Source organism: Physella acuta, unplaced genomic scaffold (assembly GCF_028476545.2).
Source record: "Physella acuta isolate Inbredline_101_S28 unplaced genomic scaffold, ASM2847654v3 ptg000187l, whole genome shotgun sequence".
In the NCBI taxonomy this organism is placed as follows: domain Eukaryota; kingdom Metazoa; phylum Mollusca; class Gastropoda; family Physidae; genus Physella; species Physella acuta.
The window spans coordinates 591,691-618,068 of NW_026731706.1; the positions used below are offsets into that span (position 1 = coordinate 591,691).

General features: G+C 37.4%; 1 protein-coding gene across 1 annotated transcript; it reads left to right on the plus strand.

Annotated features, from left to right (window-relative positions):
- The first annotated feature begins 1,135 nt into the window (after positions 1-1,135).
- On the plus strand, positions 1,136-6,582 carry LOC131936805 (U1 small nuclear ribonucleoprotein 70 kDa-like). Its single transcript, XM_059293884.1, has 4 exons — positions 1,136-1,201; positions 2,078-2,178; positions 5,177-5,314; positions 6,249-6,582. The coding sequence occupies exons 1-4, from the start codon at positions 1,136-1,138 to the stop codon at positions 6,580-6,582; spliced, it is 639 nt and encodes a 212-aa protein (XP_059149867.1).
- The last annotated feature ends 19,796 nt before the right edge of the window (positions 6,583-26,378 follow it).

The window sequence follows — 26,378 nt, forward strand, 5'->3', positions numbered from 1 at the left end:
AGGTTTAAGAGATGCACATAAACTGTTCGGCTTTATGACTAAGAATTGGGACAAATCCCAGGTGAGATGAATTATTAATAAGCCTGCATTTCTAAATGTGTACAGCTAGAATTGCATTACTTAATTGAAAGTTACATTAAACTAAAGAATCAGCTGCAGATGGAACACCACACTAGGTGAAAATTATTTTAGTACACCTTTACACATAGACAACTCCCTCACTCAAATAATGAATGGATTACCCACACCTGATTAAGTAGTCCAATTTACTTACATTTAAGATTATGATATGATAATTAAAAACAAAATCCAGTCAATTGTGTAAACTAATTCACACATCAGAAATCTATCAGAGTAACAATCTACACGGTGGGCCCACTCATGCATTATTTTGATTAGACAGTTACTATCCAGATTTCATTAACTGAAATGGTTTCGAGCAATAATTAGTCAACCAAAATTCAGTACTTAAAAATGTTTTGCATCTCTCCCCCAACAATGAGGTAAACCTTGCCTCAAAAGCATTGGTGGAAATACAAAATATAAAACTAAACATTTCACTTATTAAAAACAATAGAAAATGGTTTTAAATTTGTAGAGCTACACAATCAGCTGCACAAACCACAACAGGTGCAAGGTGTGTGCTTATGCCCGCACAAACACACAACTCCACTCAAATAATGAATGGATATAAACATATTTACAACACCTGATTGAGTAGGACTAGTCAAATTTATGATTATAATTATATATATTATATCATATATAAGAAAGTGGAAATAAAACCTATCCAACTGTTCTAAATATGCTACAACAAAAAAAATGGCTTCAAACACTTAGGCTAAAAAACAAATGAGAAGCTTTCTTTGGTAAATAGCAAAAGAGAAGTCAATTTATTAGAAGGTATTATTGATGTATGAAAAACGTGCACTGAATTTGAGAAAGCTACAAGTAAGAGCACCATGAAAAACAAAAACAAGTAAATCAAACAGGTTGCTACAGATTACTGATCAACAGTAAAAATAAAATGCTATGGCAAGAGATCAGGCAAGGAAAGGAAAAAAGATAGTCAAGAAGAGTTTAGAAGAAAGTAAAGATGGCAGGACATGAGGGGACAGTAAAGATGACAGTCAAAATGACAGACAGCAGGGCAGGCAAGAGGATAGACAAGAGGACTGGCCAGAGGGAGGTAAAATGGCAGGTAAGAAAAGAGAGAGGGTAGGAAAGAGGAATGTTGGTGTTAGGCAGGTAAGGGCTGATAAGGTTTTTTAGATACAAGGCTATACAACTCTTGTTGTAACAAAACATTGTGCCTGAGAGGCGCTGGTGCCCCTAGTCTGGGTCCCAGGTTTTAAGTGAGTTCTGGAACTACCAACACAAAGTTAAAGAAAAAAAAGACAATGTCTTGGCCAGTAAAGTACTTGGTTTTAAAATAGGATAGGCTTCAAAAATCAGTTAAATTTAGCACTCAACAGCAGTGTTCATAACTTAAAATAATTTTCTCAAGTAAAATTCTGGCTGAATATAAAAATTATTTAACTTTGTAACCTCCCCTAGACCCACCCCACTAAAATGTCCATTTTACCCATGTAATTATAGATGATTGCTATTTTTAACTACCTTTTTTCCTTTTTCTGAGCTAATTCTACTCGACCCCTACTTTGGTTTTTTTAGGATTTGCTTCCATAGCCTTTACCCAACCAAGGGCGACCTACAAGGCAGCAGGTGTTTCATTTTGGAGTTCTCTCCTAGACGGGCTGCCAAACCAAGGCTAACGAGTCCACATCTACCCGGAATTGGAATTGTTTTAGTAAATTAGAATCTTTTGCTAGAGACAACAAATTCCAGCAAAAAAGAATTACCTAACAAGGATTACAAAACTGAAAAAGATAAAACAGCTGAAAAAGTAAGACAAAAAGATATAAGTACAAAGAATAGATTCTGATGCAAAGAGGTTTCATCTTAGGTGAAAGTATTTAAATTAATTTTCCACCAAAACACTGCATAATTAGTCAGTTTTAGGAGCTGCTTGCTACAACATAATAAAGTTTAGAAATATGTAAATTAAAAATAACAGGTTGCAACAGAGACGCCTGTTAAGATTTTAAAATGCTATGGTAAGATATCAGGCAAGATAAAAGTAAAGAAGACATGCAAGAGGACAGGTAAAAAAGGAAGGTAAGAGGGCATTCAAGTTTGCAAACAAGATGAAAGGCTAGAGGACAGACAGAGGGTAGGAAAGAGGAAAGTTGGTGTTAGGCAGGTAAGGGCAGGTTAAGATTTTTATATAGAAGGCTATACAACTCTTGTTGTAACAAAACATTGTGTCAGAGAGGCTCTGGTGCCCCTAGTCTGGGTCCCAGATTTTAGGGAAGATCTGGGACTACCAACACAATGTTAAAGACCATTTAAATTTTCTGCTACACTAAAAAAGTGCATTTAAAATAAAGTTGGGAAACATTAGCTAACCATAATGGCACTCAAACAATAGCCACTATGGCAGAGGTCATGAGGTAATTGGGAACATGTGTGTTGGAGTTGATTGATTTAAACGGTTCATTACTTTAAGGTACCAAGAAAGCATTTCTATGGCAGAACTACAAAATAAAATGTAAGCTAACTGAAGTCCTAAAGAATTCACACCAATCTTCCTTATTTACACCCTATTAGTATAAGTTGGACACATATACATAGCTACACTACAATAGAAATAAGGCAGAGGCCAATAAGTTTAAGAGATGCACATTTTATGACTAAATTAGAATTGGGACAAAATAATTTCATTAATAACAAAATCCAGCCAATTGTGTAGATAAAATCACACAACAGAATTCTTAGAGTAACATTATTCTACACTGTAGGCCTACAGATGCATCAATTAGATTAGACAGTTACTATCCAGATTTCTTAACTGAAACTGTTTTTATGAACAATAATTAGTCAATTGAAATTCAGTAATTAAAAATGATTTGCATCTTTTCCCCAACAGTGAGGTAAACCTTGCCTCAAAAGATTTGGTGGCAATACAAAATATACAACTAAATATTTCACTTATTTAAAAACATCATAGAAAATGCTTTTAACTTTGTAGAGCTACACAATCAGCTGCAAATGTAATACCACAACAGGTGAAAAGTGTTGTGTGCTTGGGGCCCTTTACACATAACTCCACATGAATGAATATAGACATATTTACACCTGATTGAGTAGGACTTTTCAATTAAAGATTATAAATATAGGAAAACAAACAGTTGAAACATAACCTAGCCAACTGTTCTAAATATGCTTCAACAGAAAAAAATGGTTTCAAACACTTAGAGCTAAAAATAAATGAGAAGCTTTCATTGGTAACCAGCAAAAGAGAATAAGTCAAAATTTAATGGAAGGTATTATTTATGTACCAAAAATGTGCACTGAATTTTTGTAAGCTACAAGTTAGAGCACCATGAAAATGTAAACAGGTTGCTACAGACAACTGATCAACAGTAAAAAAAATGCTGTGGCAAGAGTAAAGGGGACAGTAAAGATGACAGTCAAAATGACAGACAGCAGGGCAGGCAATAGGATAGACAAGAGGACAGGATAGAGGGAGGTAAAATGGCAGGTAAGAGAGAGGACAAGAGGGTAGGAAAGAGGAAAGTTGGTGTTAGGCAGGTAAGGGCTGATTAGGTTTTTCATATAGTAGGATATGCATGTCTAGTAGTACCAAAACATTGTGCCTGAGAGGCGCTGGTGCCCCTAGTCTGGGTCCCAGGTTTTAAGTGAGTTCTGGAACTACCAACACAAAGTTAAAGAAAAAAAAGACAATGTCTTGGCCAGTAAAGTACTTGGTTTTAAAATAGGATAGGCTTCAAAAATCAGTTTAATTTAGCACTCAACAGCAGTGTTCATAACTTAAAATAATTTTCTGAAGTAAAATTCTGGCTGAATATAAAAATTATTTAACTTTGTAACCTCCCCTAGACCCACCCCACTAAAATGTCCATTTTAACCATGCAATTTTAGATGATTGCTATTTTTAACTACCTATAATTAATTTATTTTCCTTTTTCTGAGCTAATTCTACTCGACCCCTACTTTGTTTTTTTTAGGATTTGCTTCCATAGCCTTTACCCAACCAAGGGCGACCTACAAGGCAGCAGGTGTTTAATTTCGGAGTTTTCTCTCCTAGACGGGTTGCCGACCAAGGCTGACGAGTCCACATCTACCCGGTATAGGAATTGTTTTATTAGCAAATTAGAATCTTTTGCTAGAGACAACAAATTCCAGTGAAAAAGATAGAATTACCTAACACGGATTACAAAACAGCTGAAAAAGGATTACAAAAGTGAACAATATATTTACATGGAAATCTGATAAATCTTTAATTAGCCTTTTTCAAGCTGTTCTATAAAAGGTTATGCTTTATATCAGGTCTAAGAACAATTATTTATGCATTAGGTACATTCTTGCAGTACTCCCCCTACACCACTAAATGTTAACCAGATTCTTGGTTTAGAATGGGAATGTGGAAAACATTTGCAGTGCATATGTAATGTAAATAAATTCTAATAAGAAATTTCAGCATCAAATACTAAAACTGAAAAATCAATGTTTAATTAAATTATTAAAACATTTCATAATTATAATTTGCAAAAGTTTCTCTAAATTACTGGCAACATAAATTACTTTTAAAACTTTCACATAATCTAATAACCCATTAAAATAGTTTTAAATGCAATACTATACATTTATCAAGGATTGTAAAAGATAATTAAAACAGCATTTGCAAAACAATTCTCAAAATAATGTGCTATACTACAGGAGCATCAAAGATTAAAATGTTTTATCACTACTGAAACATTAGAGTTGATCCTCTGATGTGGTTTTTTTAAGAGATGGAGTGGGTAGACTAGTGTATTAAAGTTATTCAACTGATGGCAGTGATCTTCTAGTATTAGACAGGTAACATTATACTTAGGATAACTTGGATCATTGAGGGATAGAGAATTAGAAGGAATTTATTAAGGCTTGACTTGGATTATCTTGGGTTGATGTTGACTACTCTGGCAAAGGTCTGGAATAAAATTATTCTTGTAGTTCCACTGATCAGAGGTTAGTGTCAGGTTAGTAGCGCGGTTTGGGTTAGTAGTGTGTTAGTAGTGTTAGTGTGGTTAGTAGCCCCTACTGTTGCTAGTAGTGAGGTTAGTGGTCTGGTCAGTGGCCAGCTAGAGGACAGGCAAGACGACAGGCAAGTGGACAGGCAAGAGGACAGGCAAGTGGACAGGCAAGAGGACAGGCAAGTGGACAGGCAAGAGGACAGGCAAGAGGACAAGCAAGTGGACAGTACATTTATTATCACCTAATTTCCATTTTGGAATGAAAAAAAAAAACCTATCTAACAGTCTAATACTAGAAGATGCTACATCAATTGGCTTTGAAAAAGATTTAAGTATTAACAGACTTCTGTTTTAATTAGTGAAAGGTATTTAGAGAGAGGCAGGTAATTTTTGACGAGATTTTTGAAAACAAAAAACAACCTATTATATAATAACTGAGTAGAATCAAGAGTGGCAGGGTCAAAGGTGTATAAAATGTAGATCTGATTTAGCACTTTACTTTAAGCAGTTTTTTAAATCAAAATAAGGTCTGTTTAATTATATAAATGGTGAAAACATTTCAAAATAGAAAATGTTTTGCTCAAATTATTTGCTATGAAATGCTTAATTTTTAAATAATTCATAAAAATATGTTTAAATGCAATACTGTAAATCTATAATGGATAGCAAATAAATATTGAATTGGCCTTTTCAAAACTGTTCCCAAAAAGAGAATGAGATACAAGAATGTTAAGAATTCATGCTATAGGGACTTTCATGTCCCACTCCCCATCTCCACTATCTAAATAAACCCAGGATCTTGACAAGAAAGGGATATGTAGCTAATTAAATTTATTCACAGTAGACAACACAAGCCCAAGAAAAAACAAGAAACTGTTTAGACAAATGTATTCATAATATATTAAAGGGATGGGAAGGATCATCTAGTATTAGTGAGTTAAGATTAGGTTGACTTGGATCATTGACAGCTAGAAAATTTAGGGAATTTAACAAGGCTTGACAAGGGATTTATTGATAACGTACTTCAGTAAAGTTCTGGAAAATATTTCCTGTAGTCCCACTGATCAGAGGTTAGTGTCAGGTTAGTAGCGCGGTTTGGGTTAGTAGTGTGTTAGTGTTAGTGTGGTTAGTAGCCCCAACTGTTGTTAGTAGTGATGTTAGTGGTCTGGTCAGTGGCCAGCTAGAGGATGGGCAAGAGGACAGGCAAGAGGATAGGCAAGAGGACAGGCAAGAGGATAGGCAAGAGGACAGGCGAGAGGACAGGCGAGAGGACAGGCGAGAGGACAGGCGAGAGGACAGGCGAGAGGACAGGCGAGAGGACAGGCGAGAGGACAGGCGAGAGGACAGGCGAGAGGACAGGCGAGAGGACAGGCAAGTGGACAGGCAAGTGGACGGGCAAGTGGACGGGCGAGAGGACAGGCGAGAGGACAGGCGAGAGGACAGGCGAGAGGACAGTAGCTTTTTAATCCCACATGAAAATTGACTACTTAAATATTTATACATTTAAGAAACAAACTAATACTAGATGATGTTTTAGCAGTCAGTTTTGGATAGGTTTAAGTATAAACATTGTGATTTATTATATCAGTTAGAGGGATGTCATAAGCCATAAAGGGAGGTAATTTGTCATGAAGTCTTTGAAAACATTTGTTATGTAGTAACAGGGTATAATCAAATATGACATCAGATAAATATATGCAGTAAATATTTTTAGCTAGTCTACCCTTGTAACTACTTGATATTGTCACATTAATATTCCCAGGCTGTGAAAGCAAGGATCGTGCTAATGTTTTTTAATGTTAAAGAAGGTATAGGACCAGTTCTTGAAATTTAAATTATGAATGTAAAAATGTTTCAATGGTAGAACCTCTTGATTAACAGTTATTCATACTGTGGATAACATAACCCAAGAAAAAACAAAACTTTAAGCACTTTAATCAGAATACATTAAATAAGAATAATTTATCCTCTGGCAATATATTGAGGATATAACATTCAGTCTTTGATTCAGTAATTGTTATCTTATCATCATGATATATTTTGATTGTATATTGTTTTCATCATTATCAAAGACATTTGGCCAGCTACATATTTAGTGTTAAAGTCTGCTGCACAAAATTTTTATGTAGAGTTAGATCCTGCTGGCCCATCTAGTGGGCGTCTCTAAATTTTTGTCTATTATCAATATCAGGAAACCTGTATCCAGCATAACAAGACAGGCCCTCACCTGAAATCTACAGGGCAGGAGGAGAGGCAGACTAAGAAAGACCTGGAGACGTGACATGGAAGAAGACACCAAGAAGATTGGATACACCTGGCAACAGTTGGAGAGACTAGCCCAGGACAGATGCCTTGAAAGCTCTTGTCAGCGACCTATGTCCCATAAGACAGGCAAACCTACCTAATTATCAATGAGAACCAAGGCATCTCAGAAATATTGTAAATAAAACTGCTTTAAATAAATCAGATTTTAAAGGAGGGACTTAAATTTACAAATTTGTACTTAAAGAGAATTGAGTGACTACCTTACTGTTTCATTAAGAATTGTTAACACAAATTAAAAAAAAAAGTAATGCAGAAAACAAAGGCTAAAATCACAAAATGGGAGCTGGTGTTTAGTGCTGGGAGCTGGTGTTTAGTGCTGGGAGCTGGTGTTTAGTGCTGGGAGCTGGTGTTTAGTGCTGGGAGCTGGTGTTTAGTGCTGGGAGCTGGTGTTTAGTGCTGGGAGCTGGTGTTTAGTGCTGGGAGCTGGTGTTTAGTGCTGGGAGCTGGTGTTTAGTGCTGGGAGCTGGTGTTTAGTGCTGGGAGCTGGTGTTTAGTGCTGGGAGCTGGTGTTTAGTGCTGGGAGCTGGTGTTTAGTGCTGGGAGCTGGTGTTTAGTGCTGGGAGCTGGTGTTTAGTGCTGGGAGCTGGTGTTTAGTGCTGGGAGCTGGTGTTTAGTGCTGGGAGCTGGTGTTTAGTGCTGGGAGCTGGTGTTTAGTGCTGGGAGCTGGTGTTTAGTGCTGGGAGCTGGTGTTTAGTGCTGGGAGCTGGTGTTTAGTGCTGGGAGCTGGTGTTTAGTGCTGGGAGCTGGTGTTTAGTGCTGGGAGCTGGTGTTTAGTGCTGGGAGCTGGTGTTTAGTGCTGGGAGCTGGTGTTTAGTGCTGGGAGCTGGTGTTTAGTGCTGGGAGCTGGTGTTTAGTGCTGGGAGCTGGTGTTTAGTGCTGGGAGCTGGTGTTTAGTGCTGGGAGCTGGTGTTTAGTGCTGGGAGCTGGTGTTTAGTGCTGGGAGCTGGTGTTTAGTGCTGGGAGCTGGTGTTTAGTGCTGGGAGCTGGTGTTTAGTGCTGGGAGCTGGTGTTTAGTGCTGGGAGCTGGTGTTTAGTGCTGGGAGCTGGTGTTTAGTGCTGGGAGCTGGTGTTTAGTGCTGGGAGCTGGTGTTTAGTGCTGGGAGCTGGTGTTTAGTGCTGGGAGCTGGTGTTTAGTGCTGGGAGCTGGTGTTTAGTGCTGGGAGCTGGTGTTTAGTGCTGGGAGCTGGTGTTTAGTGCTGGGTGCTGGTGTTTAGTGCTGGGAGCTGGTATATGGTTTAATGCTGTGAAGACAAAAAAATAAAAACCTTACTTGTTTCTTCAAATGCCTCAGGGGACAGAAACTTCACGGACTGCAACTCACGTTACTAATGCCTTGATTTAGTAGAATGGGTGGCTTTTCAGATTGTCTTTCTCCTAAAACTGGGTTATTTTCTCTAGATCATTTCTGCAAAAGCTGACAATTCCACGTGTTCTCCTGGCTTGAGTAGATTGATTTGATAAGTAGCTACCTGAATTTAGGAAATAAAAGGCTGTTGATTTTGTTCTGAACAAATACATTGCTAATAAATAAAGATAAAGCATTTAACTAAATAAATATATACCGTAATAAAATGAGACATGGGTGGAAATGTTTTGATTGAAGGTTTGATGCTTTAAGTTATTAAAAAAAAAATAATTTGTAGTTAAAAATATTACAAAAAAATACAATGACAAAAACTCACTTTTATATTGTCTTGGACACTTGTGTGGCTGAAGTTAAGATTATTTTAGTCGATATCAAAACTATTAGATATAAATTAAACATTGCTGCAAAGGGAAGAATGCTATAAATTAAACATTGCTGCAAAGGGAAGAATGCTATAAATTAAACATTGCTGCATAGGGAAGAATGCTATAAATTAAACATTGCTGCAAAGGGAAGAATGCTATAAATTAAACATTGCTGCAAAGGGAAGAATGCTATAAATTAAACATTGCTGCATAGGGAAGAATGCTATAAATTAAACATTGCTGCAAAGGGAAGAATGCTATAAATTAAACATTGCTGCATAGGGAAGAATGCTATAAATTAAACATTGCTGCAAAGGGAAGAATGCTATAAATTAAACATTGCTGCAAAGGGAAGAATGCTATAAATTAAACATTGCTGCAAAGGGAAGAATGCTATAAATTAAACATTGCTGCAAAGGGAAGAATGCTATAAATTAAACATTGCTGCATAGGGAAGAATGCTATAAATTAAACATTGCTGCAAAGGGAAGATTGCTATAAATTAAACATTGCTGCAAAGGGAAGAATGCTATAAATTAAACATTGCTGCAAAGGGAAGAATGCTATAAATTAAACATTGCTGCAAAGGGAAGATTGCTATAAATTAAACATTGCTGCAAAGGGAAGAATGCTATAAATTAAACATTGCTGCAAAGGGAAGAATGCTATAAATTAAACATTGCTGCAAAGGGAAGAATGCTATAAATTAAACATTGCTGCATAGGGAAGAATGCTATAAATTAAACATTGCTGCAAAGGGAAGATTGCTATAAATTAAACATTGCTGCAAAGGGAAGAATGCTATAAATTAAACATTGCTGCATAGGGAAGAATGCTATAAATTAAACATTGCTGCAAAGGGAAGAATGCTATAAATTAAACATTGCTGCAAAGGGAAGAATGCTATAAATTAAACATTGCTGCAAAGGGAAGAATGCTATAAATTAAACATTGCTGCATAGGGAAGAATGCTATAAATTAAACATTGCTGCAAAGGGAAGATTGCTATAAATTAAACATTGCTGCAAAGGGAAGAATGCTATAAATTAAACATTGCTGCAAAGGGAAGAATGCTATAAATTAAACATTGCTGCAAAGGGAAGATTGCTATAAATTAAACATTGCTGCAAAGGGAAGAATGCTATAAATTAAACATTGCTGCATAGGGAAGAATGCTATAAATTAAACATTGCTGCAAAGGGAAGAATGCTATAAATTAAACATTGCTGCAAAGGGAAGAATGCTATAAATTAAACATTGCTGCAAAGACGTTAGTGCCAGGGTTACGTTAGTGCCAGGGTTACGTTAGTGCCAGGGTTACGTTAGTGCCAGGGTTACGTTAGTGCCAGGGTTACGTTAGTGCCAGGGTTACGTTAGTGCCAGGGTTACGTTAGTGCCAGGGTTACGTTAGTGCCAGGGTTACGTTAGTGCCAGGGTTACGTTAGTGCCAGGGTTACGTTAGTGCCAGGGTTACGTTAGTGCCAGGGTTACGTTAGTGCCAGGGTTACGTTAGTGCCAGGGTTACGTTAGTGCCAGGGTTACGTTAGTGCCAGGGTTACGTTAGTGCCAGGGTTACGTTAGTGCCAGGGTTACGTTAGTGCCAGGGTTACGTTAGTGCCAGGGTTACGTTAGTGCCAGGGTTACGTTAGTGCCAGGGTTACGTTAGTGCCAGGGTTACGTTAGTGCCAGGGTTACGTTAGTGCCAGGGTTACGTTAGTGCCAGGGTTACGTTAGTGCCAGGGTTACGTTAGTGCCAGGGTTACGTTAGTGCCAGGGTTACGTTAGTGCCAGGGTTACGTTAGTGCCAGGGTTACGTTAGTGCCAGGGTTACGTTAGTGCCAGGGTTACGTTAGTGCCAGGGTTACGTTAGTGCCAGGGTTACGTTAGTGCCAGGGTTACGTTAGTGCCAGGGTTACGTTAGTGCCAGGGTTACGTTAGTGCCAGGGTTACGTTAGTGCCAGGGTTACGTTAGTGCCAGGGTTACGTTAGTGCCAGGGTTACGTTAGTGCCAGGGTTACGTTAGTGCCAGGGTTACGTTAGTGCCAGGGTTACGTTAGTGCCAGGGTTACGTTAGTGCCAGGGTTACGTTAGTGCCAGGGTTACGTTAGTGCCAGGGTTACGTTAGTGCCAGGGTTACGTTAGTGCCAGGGTTACGTTAGTGCCAGGGTTACGTTAGTGCCAGGGTTACGTTAGTGCCAGGGTTACGTTAGTGACAGGGTTACGTTAGTGCCAGGGTTATGTTTGTTGTAAGGTCAGGAATGTCTTTGGGTAAGTTACAATTTTCATGGATAAAAACCACAAAAGCACCTACTTGGGCTAAAATGACAAAAAGATTTTTTAATGTTCCTATTTAAATTACTAAATTAGGCGTAGCCTGCTATTTTATCTAGCCTAACATTAATATTAGGCATATCATAATCATAAAATATAATAAAATATATAAATATATTCTAGAAATCTACCTGTTTAGTATATATTAACTTATTATAGTATAGTAAGTATAAAATAGCAAGTGTATTAAATTAGTATTAATTAAAATATCAAATTATATCTAGATCTAGATGTACTTATAATTTACCACAGTCTGACTCCCAACTTCAGTAGACACTGTAGTGTGAATGTAGTGAACATCGGGTCGTCCAGCGGTCGAATGACAATTTGAAATGTTCCGCTGGTTGAAATGTCGCGGCCAGGTGAGCTGAGTTCATTTTTGTGTGTTGATAAACACATACACAGTTCGCTTAGTGCAGACCCAAACCACACTCACACACACACACACCAAGATTGATAAATGTCAACAACACACTCTTCTTTCGTTTGACCAATAGAAGATTCGCTTTTTAACAGGCCTGCGGCATATTCCACTACACACCAACATTAAATATAGATTCTATTTCTAGATTCCCCCCCCCCCCCCCTCAAATTGAGGACTTGACTGCAAGCCTTATCATTATTGGTGTATTCTCACTAGCAGAGTTACCTTTAGGCATCTGTTCGTGTGGGCACGGGACGTCCACCCCCCTCCCCCCTCGAACGAAATAGAATTATTTACATTGAACTTGAGACTTTCGGGTTAGCTGTCCACCTCTCTACCACTAGGCCACTCCATCCCTTACTGTAGTATTTATGTATATTAACAATTAGACATTTCCCTACAATGAAAGTAATTAGGCGACATTTAATTAAAATTAAGGTCTTAAAAATGTTATGAAAAATTAAAGCTTGGACGAAAGTGTTGGTTTCATATTTGACCAATCGGCTATTAATCGCCCATGTTGATTCACGCACAGTTTTCCCAAAATACGCTCGACCCCTCTCCCACTTCGCCATCAGATGAAAGCAGTGGCGTAGCGAGGTCGGGTGTCACCCGGTGCGGCACTTAATGGTGTCACCCCCCAGAGGCGTAACGACCCTTCCCGGGGACAAACTTTCAAGTTTTCGATTTGCACCCCCCCCTCAAACTTTCGATTGCACCCCCCCCCCCCTCAAACTTTTCTCTATTTATTTTGCTATTTTTTGCCTTGGTGTCACCCCCCTAAATTGTGTCACCCGGTGCGGTCCGCACCCCCCGCCCCCACCTCGCTGCGCCCCTGGATGAAAGGATAAAACAAATACAATAGTTTATCTTCAAATCACTGTCTAACATCCTTTGTAAAGCTTCTATCTTCAACCGGTATACGATTCAGCGGTGATCACGTAGGCCCAATAAGTTGTGTTTTTTTGCCGGTAAAAGTGTAGGCTCTTAATTTTGATCCCCTACCCCATTTCTGATCTATCCCTCCCCCTCCCCAGTTCTGATCTAGCTCTCCCCCTCCCCACACCGTGGTCCCACCACTAAGACGTGTGTTAAAACGTCGATCTGTCTCGATCGTTTGAGTGAGCTGAATTCAGTATTGACGTCTTCACGCTTGACAACAAACCGCTGACTCGAGAAAGGGGCAGATAATATCAGATAATTATCTGTTAAAGGCAGACAACGGATCAGGTTTGGAAATGGAAACAACTATTTTTAGTCGTGTTGTGTCGGCTTCACCAATAATATTAACAGAATCGACACCAGCTGTTGTATACTAATCGTCTCCACTGCCTTTCCTTAATGCTGGTTGAAAGCAGTGTTTCGTACAGACTTTTATCTCCCCTAGCACTTGATATTTTCGGGGGGGGGGGGGTGGAGGTGGCGGATACTGGTAAAAGATGTTATCTATATAAACATTAGTTTGGGGGGGGGGAGAGGGAAGGGATGCCTGGAAGAAACTCTGGTTGAAAGTAAAACGAAACATGCAACACAAAACACAAAACACGAAACCGTACATGGGTTCACCATACAGGGGTTCACCATACAGGGGTTCACCATACAGGGGTTCACCATACAGGGGTTCACCATACAGGGGTTCACCATACAGGGGTTCACCATAGAAGGGTTCATCATAGAGGGGCTCATCATACAGGGTTCACTACTTGGATTTAGTTCGTGTTGATAAAGTCACACGGATATGTAGAGTCACCAACAAAGTGTCAAAAATTGATAGAAAAAGATTGATAGAAAACACGTGTACATTAGCGTTCTTGAGTTTCATGAAATAGGGCGGGTCCTCACATCGACAAAAATTGTTAGCAATCAAATATTCACAAGAAACGTTTAGTTCGTTCACGATCGAATTTCAGCTCAGTGGAATTAAAATTTAAGGGAAGCTGATTGGAGCCTGGAGCAGCACTGATTATAACTTGAAATAGAAGAGTTTTTAACAGCAAAAATAGGTTATAATCTTCGATGGGATTATAGACTGCACATACACAAACACCACACACAACTTATTCTACATCTTATGTGTTTATATCCGTTAAATAAGGCATCTATAGAGTAAGTAACGGGGCGTATAATACTTCAAGGTGCGGCTAGCGGTCTTGTTATTTCCTCTTAGTTTTGATATTCTCCCATTGAACTAAACTGTGATCTCTTGGCAGCTCTTATTTTCAGCACATCAGACAAGTTCATCTTATCCTCTACACATTCTGTATCCACAACATCCTCTACACATTCTGTATCCACAAAATCCCTCACATCATCTACACATTCTGTATCCACAACATCCTCTACACATTCTGTATCCACAACATCCTCTACACGTTCTCTACACATTCTGTATCCACAATATCCCTCGCATCGCCTACAAATTCTGTATCCACAACATCCTTCACATCCTCTACACATTCTGTATCCACAACATCCTCTACACATTATTTATCTACATCATCCTCTAAACATTCTGTATCCACAACATCCTCTACACATTCTGTATCCACAACATCCTCTACACATTATTTATCTACATCATCCTCTACACATTCTGTATCCACAACATCCTCTACATATTCTGTATCCGCAACACCTTGTACAGTCCACACATCTAACAGATTCATCGATGTTGTAATTCCAAAAACGATACACGGATCGACCTTTCTCTCTTATCCATCAAATTAATTCCATCTTTTTTTAGTCAATCATATACCGCATATATCCACTACCTTATCCACACCCACCAAAACAGGATAGGCCTACTACATGTTTTTACTCAGGTATTTCTGTTTATAAAATGTGAAATAGATAAAGAAAGATAACTCTGACAGTACTATTTTAACCTTGTTATTCCCCTTAGACCACATTTGAACATATTTTACTAAAAACATCCTACGAAATATTACATTTTTTTTTACGTGAATGGACTACCCCCAATGGCGTAGCGAGGTCGGGTGTCCACCGGTGCGGCACTTAATGGTGTCACCTTTCCAGAGGCGTAGCGACCCTCCCCGGCGCCCGTGGACAAACTTTCAATTTGGCGTGCTCTCAGGATAAACCTTTCAATTTTCGATTTGCATCCACCCTTCAAATTTTCTATTAGCACCCCCCTCTTCAAAATTTCGATTTCCACCCCCCCCCCCCCCCCCCCCCCCGTCAACCCTTGTCGGGATTTACTCTTTAAAGACTATTTAAAACTCGAATTAATCACTTAATTAAGTGGAATTATCATTTTTCTCGATATATTTTCCTATTTTTTGCCTTGGTGTCATCCCCCTAAATGGTGTCACCCGGTGCGGTCCGCTCCGCACCCCCACCCTCTCGCTACGCCACTGACTACCTCCCCCCTCCTTTCACACCCACATAACTACACGATTATATAGCGAGTTCACGCACTGTTGGCAGCGAACCTTCTGAAATAACCTCGCTCTATACCAAATTCATATATCTTTAAATACCAGAACAAAATCTCAGACTTTAATTTTTACTCTGAAAAACTAATTTTTTTTTAACTTCAAGTACAGTTTTTCTTTTGTGATTTTTTAAATTACTGAACAGAATAAGAGACGTTTTCCTAAAAACAAAAATGGTGTGAAAATTATTGCTTGATACTGTCACATAAGACTTAACGCTACTTACATCATAGTTAAACTTTTTTTTTCTTTTTAAAACCTTCATTAACATTAAATTGTTTTTTAAGGTCCTCTCAGTGTCGGCGCCAGGAAATTTAGCGCCCTAGACAAAACGTATTACCTTCACAATTTTTTTTCGGGTCCCCCTATTCTGTATACGATACGATACAGGGCTGTATGTGATGTGGTACAGGGCTGTATATGATGTTTATTATGATGTATCACACAATTTTGTTAAATATGACGGTAACAAATGTCAAAACATCGCATTATGTGACATGAAATTAAAAAAAAAAAAAACACGGGTTCTTTTCACTCCACGTTACATCAGCACTAGAGCTAGATGTTGTCTGTTATTGAAAGTCTACTAGAAAATCTTATTTTAGTGCTTATTAATTTCCATACTAATTTCGGCTTTTTAATTCTATGGGGGTCGCGGGTCACTTACTTTTTATAAAAGGGGGTCGCCACTCGAAAAAGGCTGGGAACCACTGCTCTAACACGATTAAGTAACACGTGTCAACTTGTTATTCGCCAAATGGATTCCGATTTCAGCCTGCTTTTCCTTTTGGATTTGCTTTCATAGCCTTTGTCAAACCACGAACAAACTACAAGGCAGCAGTTGTTTGATTTTGGAGTTTTCTCTCCTAGAAGAGTAGCTGCCCCCAGCTATCTAGCCTCATATGCTCGAGGGTTCGAACTTTAGACTTTCTGGTTAAGCAACCGTCAGTGTTTCTTCCAGACTTTTTTCTACGAGGGGGGGGGGGGGCACTTGAAATTTTCAGGGGGGGGGGGAGGGGGCGGTAGACTTTCTTCGGGGGGGGGGGGCGGACAGAGATGCCTGGAAGAAACTCTGGCAACCGTAAGCTTAACCGACTCGACCACGCCGACCCCAATCTGACATTAGACTATGAGATATTTTTCTTTAAGATGTTACCAACTTAAAGACAACCCCTCATGTTACTTCGTGGAATTAAACTATTCATTAAAGCAAAATTATTATAAAGTGAACTTCTGTCTTGTGCATACCTCCAAGGCAGTATGAGCAGTGGCGAAGCGAGGGGGGGGGGGGTGCGTGTGCGGACCGCACCGGGTGACACCATTTAGAAGTGTGACACCAAGGCAAAAAATAGCAAAATATTTAGAGAAAAATGATAATTCCACTTAATTAAGTGATTCATTCGCGTGTTAAATAGTCTTTTAATAGCAAATTTGACAAATCCCGTCTAGGGTGGATGAGGGGGGGGGGTACAAATCGAAAGTTTGAGGGGGGGATGCAAATCGAAAATTGCAAGGTTTATCCTGAGAGCACGCCAAATGAAAGTTTGTCGACGGGCGCAGGGGAGGGTCGCTACGCCTCTGGGAGGGTGACACCATTAAGTGCCGCACCGGTGGACACCCGACCTGCTACGCCACTGAGTATGATATCCTCTCTCACAATTCACAGACTACTTAAAACACAACAACAGTTCGCATTATTTATATCGTTAAGCAAAATAATTTCAGGCGTTTCATTAAACTGCTATTTTTCTTAGCTTAAGTAGCATAGAAAGAAGCACCATCGAATATAACCTACATTATGCTGTAAGTAAGCCAAAATCTTAGACGCTGCAACGAAATCCACGACGCCATTTTTGCCTAGGGTGCATCTTCAATCGAGCCTCTATCATTCCTTTAACTCACTTCACATTTTTTTTTACATTTTCAAATTTTAAAAACTTGGAATCAATCCAGGGTGTCAGCAGATAAAAGGGGACTTAATTAGGCGACAATCTTATTGCTTCCTCCAACCCTGACCTTGGAAAACCGGAAGCTCCTGTGAATTTGAGATGGATTTGTGGGCACGGCCGGTGTATACCGAATCGAATCTCATTTGCATATGTGGGTGTGGTGGAGACGAGTTTGTCGATTGTTTTTTTTTTTTTTTTTTTTTTTTTGGGACGAGGTAATCCCCTCACCTCTAAGAAGCCGACATGGTATCCTAACTTGTGGCAGAGTTAGGATATTAACACGGTATCCTAACTTTTTGCAGAGATAGAATGTTAACACTTTATCCTAGCTTGTGGCAGAGATAGAATGTTAACATTTTATCCTAGCTTGTGGCAGAGATAGAATGTTAACATTTTATCCTAGCTTGTGGCAGAGATAGAATGTTAACATTTTATCCTAGCTTGTGGCAGAGATAGAATGTTAACATTTTATCCTAGCTTGTGGCAGAGATAACTATCCAACCCAGTGTTTTACATTGTGACAGATATAACAGCCCAACCCAGCCCAACCCAGCCCAACCCAGGCCGACCCAGGCCGACCCAGGCCAACCCAGGCCAACTGTGATGACGCAAGATTTAAATATAGGTCATAGATAAGCGATAGATATCATGGCGTAGGTCAGCTAGACAATGGTCAAGCAGAACCAATAGAATGCAGTGGAACGAACTGACCGGTCACTTGAGACGGTCAGCTGACCACCGAAGAGTCAGTTGATGACAGCTAGGGAAGTCAAAGATGAGTTAGCACTCGCGGAGTTAGACAGTTATGTGCAGTTGTAGTCGGGGTAGAGACAGTGGCGGAACTAGAAAAAAAGGGCCAACCCGAATAATTTTTTTGGGCCCCATATATATATATATATATATATATATATATATATATATATATATATATATATATATATATATATATATATATATATATATATATATATATATATATATATATATATATATATATATATATATATATATATATACATACATACATATATATATATATATATATATATATATATGTATGTATATATATATGTATGTATGTGTATATATATATATATATATATATATATATATATATATATATATATATATATATATATAGATATATATATAGATAGATATATATATATATAGATATATATATATATATAGATATATATAGATATATATATAGATATATATAGATATATATATATATGTATATATATATATATATGTATATGTATATATATATATATATATATACATATATATATATATATATATATATATATATATATATATATATATATAATGAAGATGTATTCTGGGCCCCATAAATATATATATACATATTTAATCATATATATATATATACATATAAATATATAAACAAAATACGAAAGTATGAACATAGACTACTTATTTCGATCTTGTTTAGGTATTGAATAAAATTACGGTCAAAATAATATGAAGCATGAAAGCTTTGTATGTGTAATGGTTTCTCGCGTTATGTTTATTTTTATGTTTTTTTGTATTTATATTATTAGTTTTAAATATATTTCCTGTTTATACTCTGCCATTCTCTATAATGTATTTTTTAAAAGTAATAATTAAGAGAAGTAATTGTTATTTTTTAATTTGTTTAGTGCCAATCTATTAAAAATTGTTTAAGAGCACACATATTTGACTATTTAAAAAAGGGAAATAAGTCATGGGAGTAGCTTGAACGTTTGCCTATCTTTCACACTACAACTCATGTATATTTTTTTTCTTTTACGCAACAGCGTGTGTTAGCTACTGTAGAACATCGCTACTGTAGTAGATCTGTTTGTTTTTTACAAAACCACTATCAAGGTGCCAGTGGCGGAACTATAAAAGGCTTAGATGTTAAGGCGCTAGTTTGTACACACTACCACAAACATGTCACGGTTTACAAAAAGAAGTAAACGTACATAAAACCGAAATAGTACAGCATGGTAGTTCTACCAACACAACAAACGAACATTTTGCATTATAAAATCACAATGGATTTGAGCCCCTAATCAATGCTATAGAGAAGCAAAAGTCGTCTTAATATCTAGCGGTCTCTCGCGCGATGAATAATTTTTCAAAAGAATTTTGCCGACAACAGCATGTGTTTGATTGTAGAAGAAAGAGGACTCGGGATGGTGTCTTTAGAATAAAGATAATCAAACCGCGGCTACAGTATTCTTTTTACAAAACAAACATCAAGTAAAAAATGCAAGAAAATTGTCTTTTTTTTATATCAGTCCAACCCTGAACCCCTCTAACAGTCCAGCGCTGAACCCCTCATTGTGACAGTGATATCAGTCCAACCCTGAACCCCTCATTGTGACAGTGATATCAGTCCAACCCTGAACCCCTCTAACAGTCCAGCGCTGAACCCCTCATTGTGACAGTGATATCAGTCCAACCCTGAACCCCTCATTGTGACAGTGATATAAGTCCAACCCTGAACCCCTCATTGTGACAGTGATATCAGTCCAACCCTGAACCCCTCATTGTGACAGTGATATAAGTCCAACCCTGAACCCCTCATTGTGACAGTGATATAAGTCCAACCCTGAACCCCTCATTGTGACAGTGATATAAGTCCAACCCTGAACCCCTCATTGTGACAGTGATATCAGTCCAACCTTGAACCCCTCATTGTGACAGTGATATCAGCCCAACCCCTCATTGTGACAGTGATATCAGTCCAACCCTGAACCCCCTCATTGTGACAGTGATATCAGCCCAACCCCTCATTGTGACAGCGATATCAGTCCAGCGCTGAACCCCTCATTGTGACAGTGATATCAGTCCAACCCTGAACCCCCTCATTGTGACAGTGATATCAGCCCAACCCCTCATTGTGACAGCGATATCAGTCCAGCGCTGAACCCCTCATTGTGACAGTGATATCAGTCCAACCCTGAACCCCCTCATTGTGACAGTGATATCAGTCCAACCCTGAACCCCCTCATTGTGACAGTGATATCAGCCCAACCCCTCATTGTGACAGCGATATCAGTCCAGCGCTGACCCCTCATTTTGACATTGAAATCAATCCAACCCACAACCCTGTGATCTGTAAGAAGTAACAGAAAACGCAAAACTCACCACATCAAACATCTGTTCAAGCCTTATGACCTTGTACTCACCATGTAGAAACCAGGGTCCGCCCACGACTGTACAAATACATCCCAGACTTTACCTTTTTTCAGCACCATGAGCCCCAAAATCCTTCAGATCTAGAAAACCTTCAAGTCTAGAAACCCACACTTAAATATATTTTCTTAGATGAGAATCTCTCTTTAGATTTACACACAAAAAATTCTATGCTAAAAAATACAAAAAGCTTTTAAAACCCTTTTAGCAGTAAAGAATATTTACATATTTTTGTATCGTATCACATTGATTCATACGTAATATTTCTCCATCTATAAAAGCACATGTAATGTAGCCATATTTACTGAGTCTTTTCAAGCAGCTATGTAATTAACCCTTACATCTCGGTACATGTAATTGCTGAGTAAAAATGTGGTTTGGTGTTGAAAAAAAAATGGTTGCACAACTGTATTACATGGTCCATCGTCTTGGTGAACAACTTTATTAACGATGAAAATAAATTAACATTACATTTTAATGATATTTTAACGTGTATGCTATATCCGAAATTGGGATAGAATATAAGTAAGTTCTTAAGTATAAATGTGGAATGTATTTTTAAACGAATTACAGTACATACACAATATACCTAAATATTCCACAACAATTCAACGTTTTATCTATCACGGAGTGACTTTTCTAAGTTTCTCTATTCTTTTTTTAACCATTTAATACATATACTCAACAACATTAGATTTAAACACACGGCTAAAAACCTATTTGTATAGGATCTAAGACAAACTATTTATCTTACGTACGGCAGTGAACCGGGAAATTCAGAACTTTGACAGATGAAATGATAAACAAAAACTGGACTTGTAGTTTAACCAATCTTTCGTTTGAACATTTGTTTTGTTCGGGGGGTGTTTAAGAAAAATGTCTTCTGTTAGAGGCAACCGAACAAAAATATATCTCTTCATATTTCATTTTCATGTTAATATTTAGTATTTAAATAAATAAGAAAAATAAATAAGTTCTTTACATACTAGTTGTAAGTACAACTCTTTCACAACTGAGTTGTCTAGTTACTAAAATTTCCTAAGTACGGAAAGCATTCAATTCTTTCAATTGTAGAAGTTTCTTTATGAATGAGCTAGCCATTATGTAACGATTATTCATCTTTTAAGTTATGTGCCGAGTTACCCATTGACATATTAGAATAACAATTTCCAAGTCTATGTTTTTCTAGTCACTGATTGAAGCTACATTTCAAGTTAGCAGAATATAAAAAGAGCAGGCCTGTTGCGCATCAGAAAATTAGAAATACTTTTCTATAAAAAAAAGAAACACCGAGCCAAAATATTTTAATTTTGGCTACTACGATACCAATCTGGCAACTCTGTAGATCTGGTCTTTCGAGCGTTGACCCAGGAAATAAGCAGCCGACCCCTTCCCAACCCCTTCACTCCCGCATGCATGGTACGTGTTAATAGAAAAATTTCGTGTTAGGCACAAACAGAAATTGATCAGAGCAGACAAATGTCTGGTGTCTAGACATAGTCTGATCACATCTTGACCTGCTCTATAACAGACCAGACACACCGTCTAGCAGGCGTTCATGAAAACTTAGCCGGCAAACAATTCTATCGTGCCAGAAAAATGTGAAGCACTTTTTAAAAATTCTGTTGACATGGCCCTTAAATACTGTCGGTTCTCATGGTATTCTGCAGTAGGTGTATACTTAGAAAACACATCATCATCTTTTACTGTCTGTGTTCAAGACACATAAAACGAACGCATCTTGTGAATTAATTTGAATAAACACTAACTAAGGTTTAATCCTTTCAGTCTTTCATGCACTCTGAATATTTAAATCTCAAAGCATCATAATTGAATTTTTTTTTTTTTTAATGATTTAATTTCAAATGATCCTTCGCCAAAAAAATACAATGTGTAAAAAAAATTCAAAATGGATTTAAAAAAAAATAAAAAAAAAAACAGAAAAGCTTAACGTAAATCTTAACTGGAATAACCTTGTCATGGGATAAAAATGTCTCTCTTTTCGCCAACAAAAAAAAAAAGCAAGGCGTGTATGCGCACGATTCTCCCCCCTTAGTGTATTCACACGATTCTCTCCCTTAGATTACCGTCCATTTACCCCAGGCTGATCTGGCAGCCTTTAAGATCAGTTCATCCCACATCTCGGCGCCATTGTTTGCTCGGTCGTATTGAGGGGGATGGGATTTTTTCTTCAGCGGGTGGCAGTTGAGGGGAGTTCTCTGTCATCTTGTCATGTCATATTGTCATGTCATCTTGTCCTGTCATCTCTAAGTCTCGACCAGTGGCGTAGATAGAGGATGGCGGGTGGGGCGGCCAAAAAGGGTTGAAAAAAGATCATTTTAAGTAGGGGTATTGAATTATATATACAATTGTACATCAATTGTGAGGCACCACAATAGAAACATTTAAAGATAGTGACTGGTTAAAAGCGCCACATACCTTTCCAAATGAGTGTAGGGGGGGGGATTCACTAACTTGAATAACTATATATATATATATATATATATATATATATATATATATATATATATATATATATATATATATATATATATTTAAATGAGCGTGAGGGGCGCAAAATGGATGGTTCGCCCAGGGCGCCAGAATGGGTCGCTACGCCAATGGTCTCGACTACTTGGTTACTACTTCTCAGTCTCGACCGTTTCTTCTCGACTACTAGGTCTCGACTTATGTGGGATGGGATTGACTTACATTTCCTGGGGGGGGGGGGGGGGGGTGGGCTGAATACTTATAATTTCTGGACGATCTTTCCTTCGCCTATGTAAACAAAGGCTCAAATACAAATGTAAGTTTTACATATTGTCATCATATATATTCTTCATCAAGTGAACGGATGAATTCAATGGCATATTATGTCGATGTGATATATCAGGTCATTTCTTAAATGATTTGTTATGATGATTTATACCAAAATTGCACTATTTGTAAATTAGTATAGGTGATATTTGAAATCATGTAGCTACCAAAATTACACTATTTGTTAACTTGTTGTGGTGATATTTAAAATCAGGGTGTTACCAAAATGACACTAATTTTTAGATCGACATTTGTGATACCTTATCTAATCACGTCCTAACTAGTCTTAATAGCACCCTGATCATTAAGAAAAAAAAATAATTATATAAAAATCACAATTAATTACCAGACATCAATCACACCGACTTTGAGTACTCATTTCAATTCACCCCGACACCCGGGATTAACACGTGTTGGCACTTGTCAAAACAAAAACTCACCCCCTCCCGAGTGACCCCCTAATCTAAATACAATTTTTAACCATTCATGCAGCGAGTTTACAGGATTTGATGTTCTTCGTCGGATTACGTCTTTAACGTGAGAGATTACCGGGTCGGTTTTTTTGTGCAGTTGTTAAAATCCTTCAGATTAGACTTCATTTAAAATATCAATATTTTATTAAAATTCCAGTTTCATCTTGCTGTTTCGGTGCATCTTTATAACCCATTTTAAAGTCACATTTTAAAACTATGAATCTCGGTGTAGTGTATTCACTGAACACTCCCTTCTGTACCATGTCTTCACTGACTGCTCCCCTAAGGTTAATTTTTTTGGCTTCCGGTGTTTTATCGGAGTAATTTCTAGCGTTCGCGCAGTCGTAGCTGATGTTAAAAATGGGCGGGATATCTGATGTAAAAATGGGCGGGCTATCAAAGGACGGGAGGTGCTGAGTTTTTAATGAGATGAGATTATTTTCCAGGTGTGGGGACGTTAAGGTTGATGGTTTTCATGAAAGACACAGAATAAACGTATTTATCATCTTACCTTTTAAATATATATAATATCAGAATTTACGTCAGTTTTGAAAGATTTTTAAAAATAAGGGGTTAAAAAAATATAACTATCAGGTTTCTCTTACTAGAAGACTTATCATCCGTGTTTTTGTTAACGCTCTTGAATCAGCCGATAACTATGTCTATCTTCACTCAGCGATGCAAAACATTATTTTTGTGTTCACAATATGTACCATAATTTGTAGGTTCACTTGGTATCACGTTTTTCTGTTCATTACGTTTATTATTTTGTGTTCACGATATATCACACTATTTTTGTGTTAATGTTTTATGTTATTTGTATGTTCATATGTCAAATTATTTCTATGTTTATGCTGTATCACATTATTTTTGTGTTTATCTTTAATCTTATTATTTGTATGTTCATATGTCATTAACACATTTTTGTATATGTTTACAATGTTTCACATAACTTTGTATTTATGTTCTGTCTTATTATTTGTATATTCATTACATTACACATAATTTGTAAGTTCATGATGTATCACATTATATGTTCACGTATAAGAGACTTATGTTCATGTTATCATATCACATACACAAAGTATGGTTGTGCCTCAGGTAATTCAACCTCATACAACCAGACACATACACGATCACCAAGTATTTTCTTCAACAGTAGTTCATATCAAAACCCCACACACAACTAGCAGTGAAAAAAAAAGTTGCGCAACCAGTTTCCATAGTCTTTATTCAGCCTCATGTTATTCTCTAAATTTCCTTACCGAATTTACAACTTTTTAAAATGCATAAAAAAAACAGCAAAAAATAAACAAGATATCACAAAAAAATGTTAGAAATTTGTAATACAACCACAGCTTAATGTGAAGACAAAATAAATCGTCATATATATAAGTAAATCAGTGCAGCTTCAATACTTTTTTTTTCAAAATACATACATCAAATGTACTTGATCCTTATAACTAGAGTTGTTTTGTAATTACCTAAGTTAATTTTTAAATCTTTTTTTTACCATAATAACAGGTTCGTGGTCTTAGCTTAATTATACCAAATATCTAATTGTTTACGTATTCTCAAAGTTAATTTTTTTTTTATAGTGCGCATGCGCCTCGTGATATGAGCTTAAAGAATCCTGATATAAAACATGCGACATGAATGGTAAAACGTGCAAAATGAATTTATTCAACATCATATGGGATGTATGGTTATGTTTTTACAGGTACAAAGTAACTCATACATTTTCATTGCTTTTGTTACATTTGATAAATAAAACGTATAAATAAACATACCATTTTATTTCAAAGCAGACTTATTGCAAAACGAATTAACAGAATACCTGACACTCTTTAAATATTTGACTATAAAAATGAAGTTGTTTCTTTGGGTGTATATGTTCGTGTTTTTTTTTTTTTTTTGCAGGCGGTTGTCAATGCTCTGGTCCTACACTGGCTTCACGAGAGTAATGGTGGTGTGTGGTTGAATAAATCAAAAGAATTTGATTTTTTCTTTGGGTGTATATGTTTGTGTTTTGTGTTGAGGGTGGCTGTACACAAACTTCACGAGAGACAGATAGTGGTGTGTGGTTTGATACATCAAGAATGTGGTTGTTTATTTGGGTGAATCTGTGTTTTGTGTTGAGGGTGGCTGTACACAAACTTCACGAGATAGATGGTGGTGTGTGGTTAGATAAGTCAAGGATGTGGTTTTTTCTTAGGGTGAATCTGTGTTTTGTGTTGAGGGTGGCTGTACACAAACTTCACGAGAGACAGATAGTGGTGTGTGGTTAGATACATCAAGAATGTGGTTGTTTATTTGGGTGAATCTGTGTTTTGTGTTGAGGGTGGCTGTACACAAACTTCACAAGAGAGATGGTGGTGTGTGGTTAGATACATCAGGCTAAGCTCATGCCGGGGATGTAACAGAACATCCCTACACCCTACACTAACAGCTGGCTCTATGTGAGAAGTGAACTGCTTCACCTTATCTAAAAAAAACTTAGAAAATGTTTTTGTTTTAGAGTATATATTTTTAACGAATGTATTGATTGCGTATTGAAAAGATTATGTAGTTTATGGATTAAG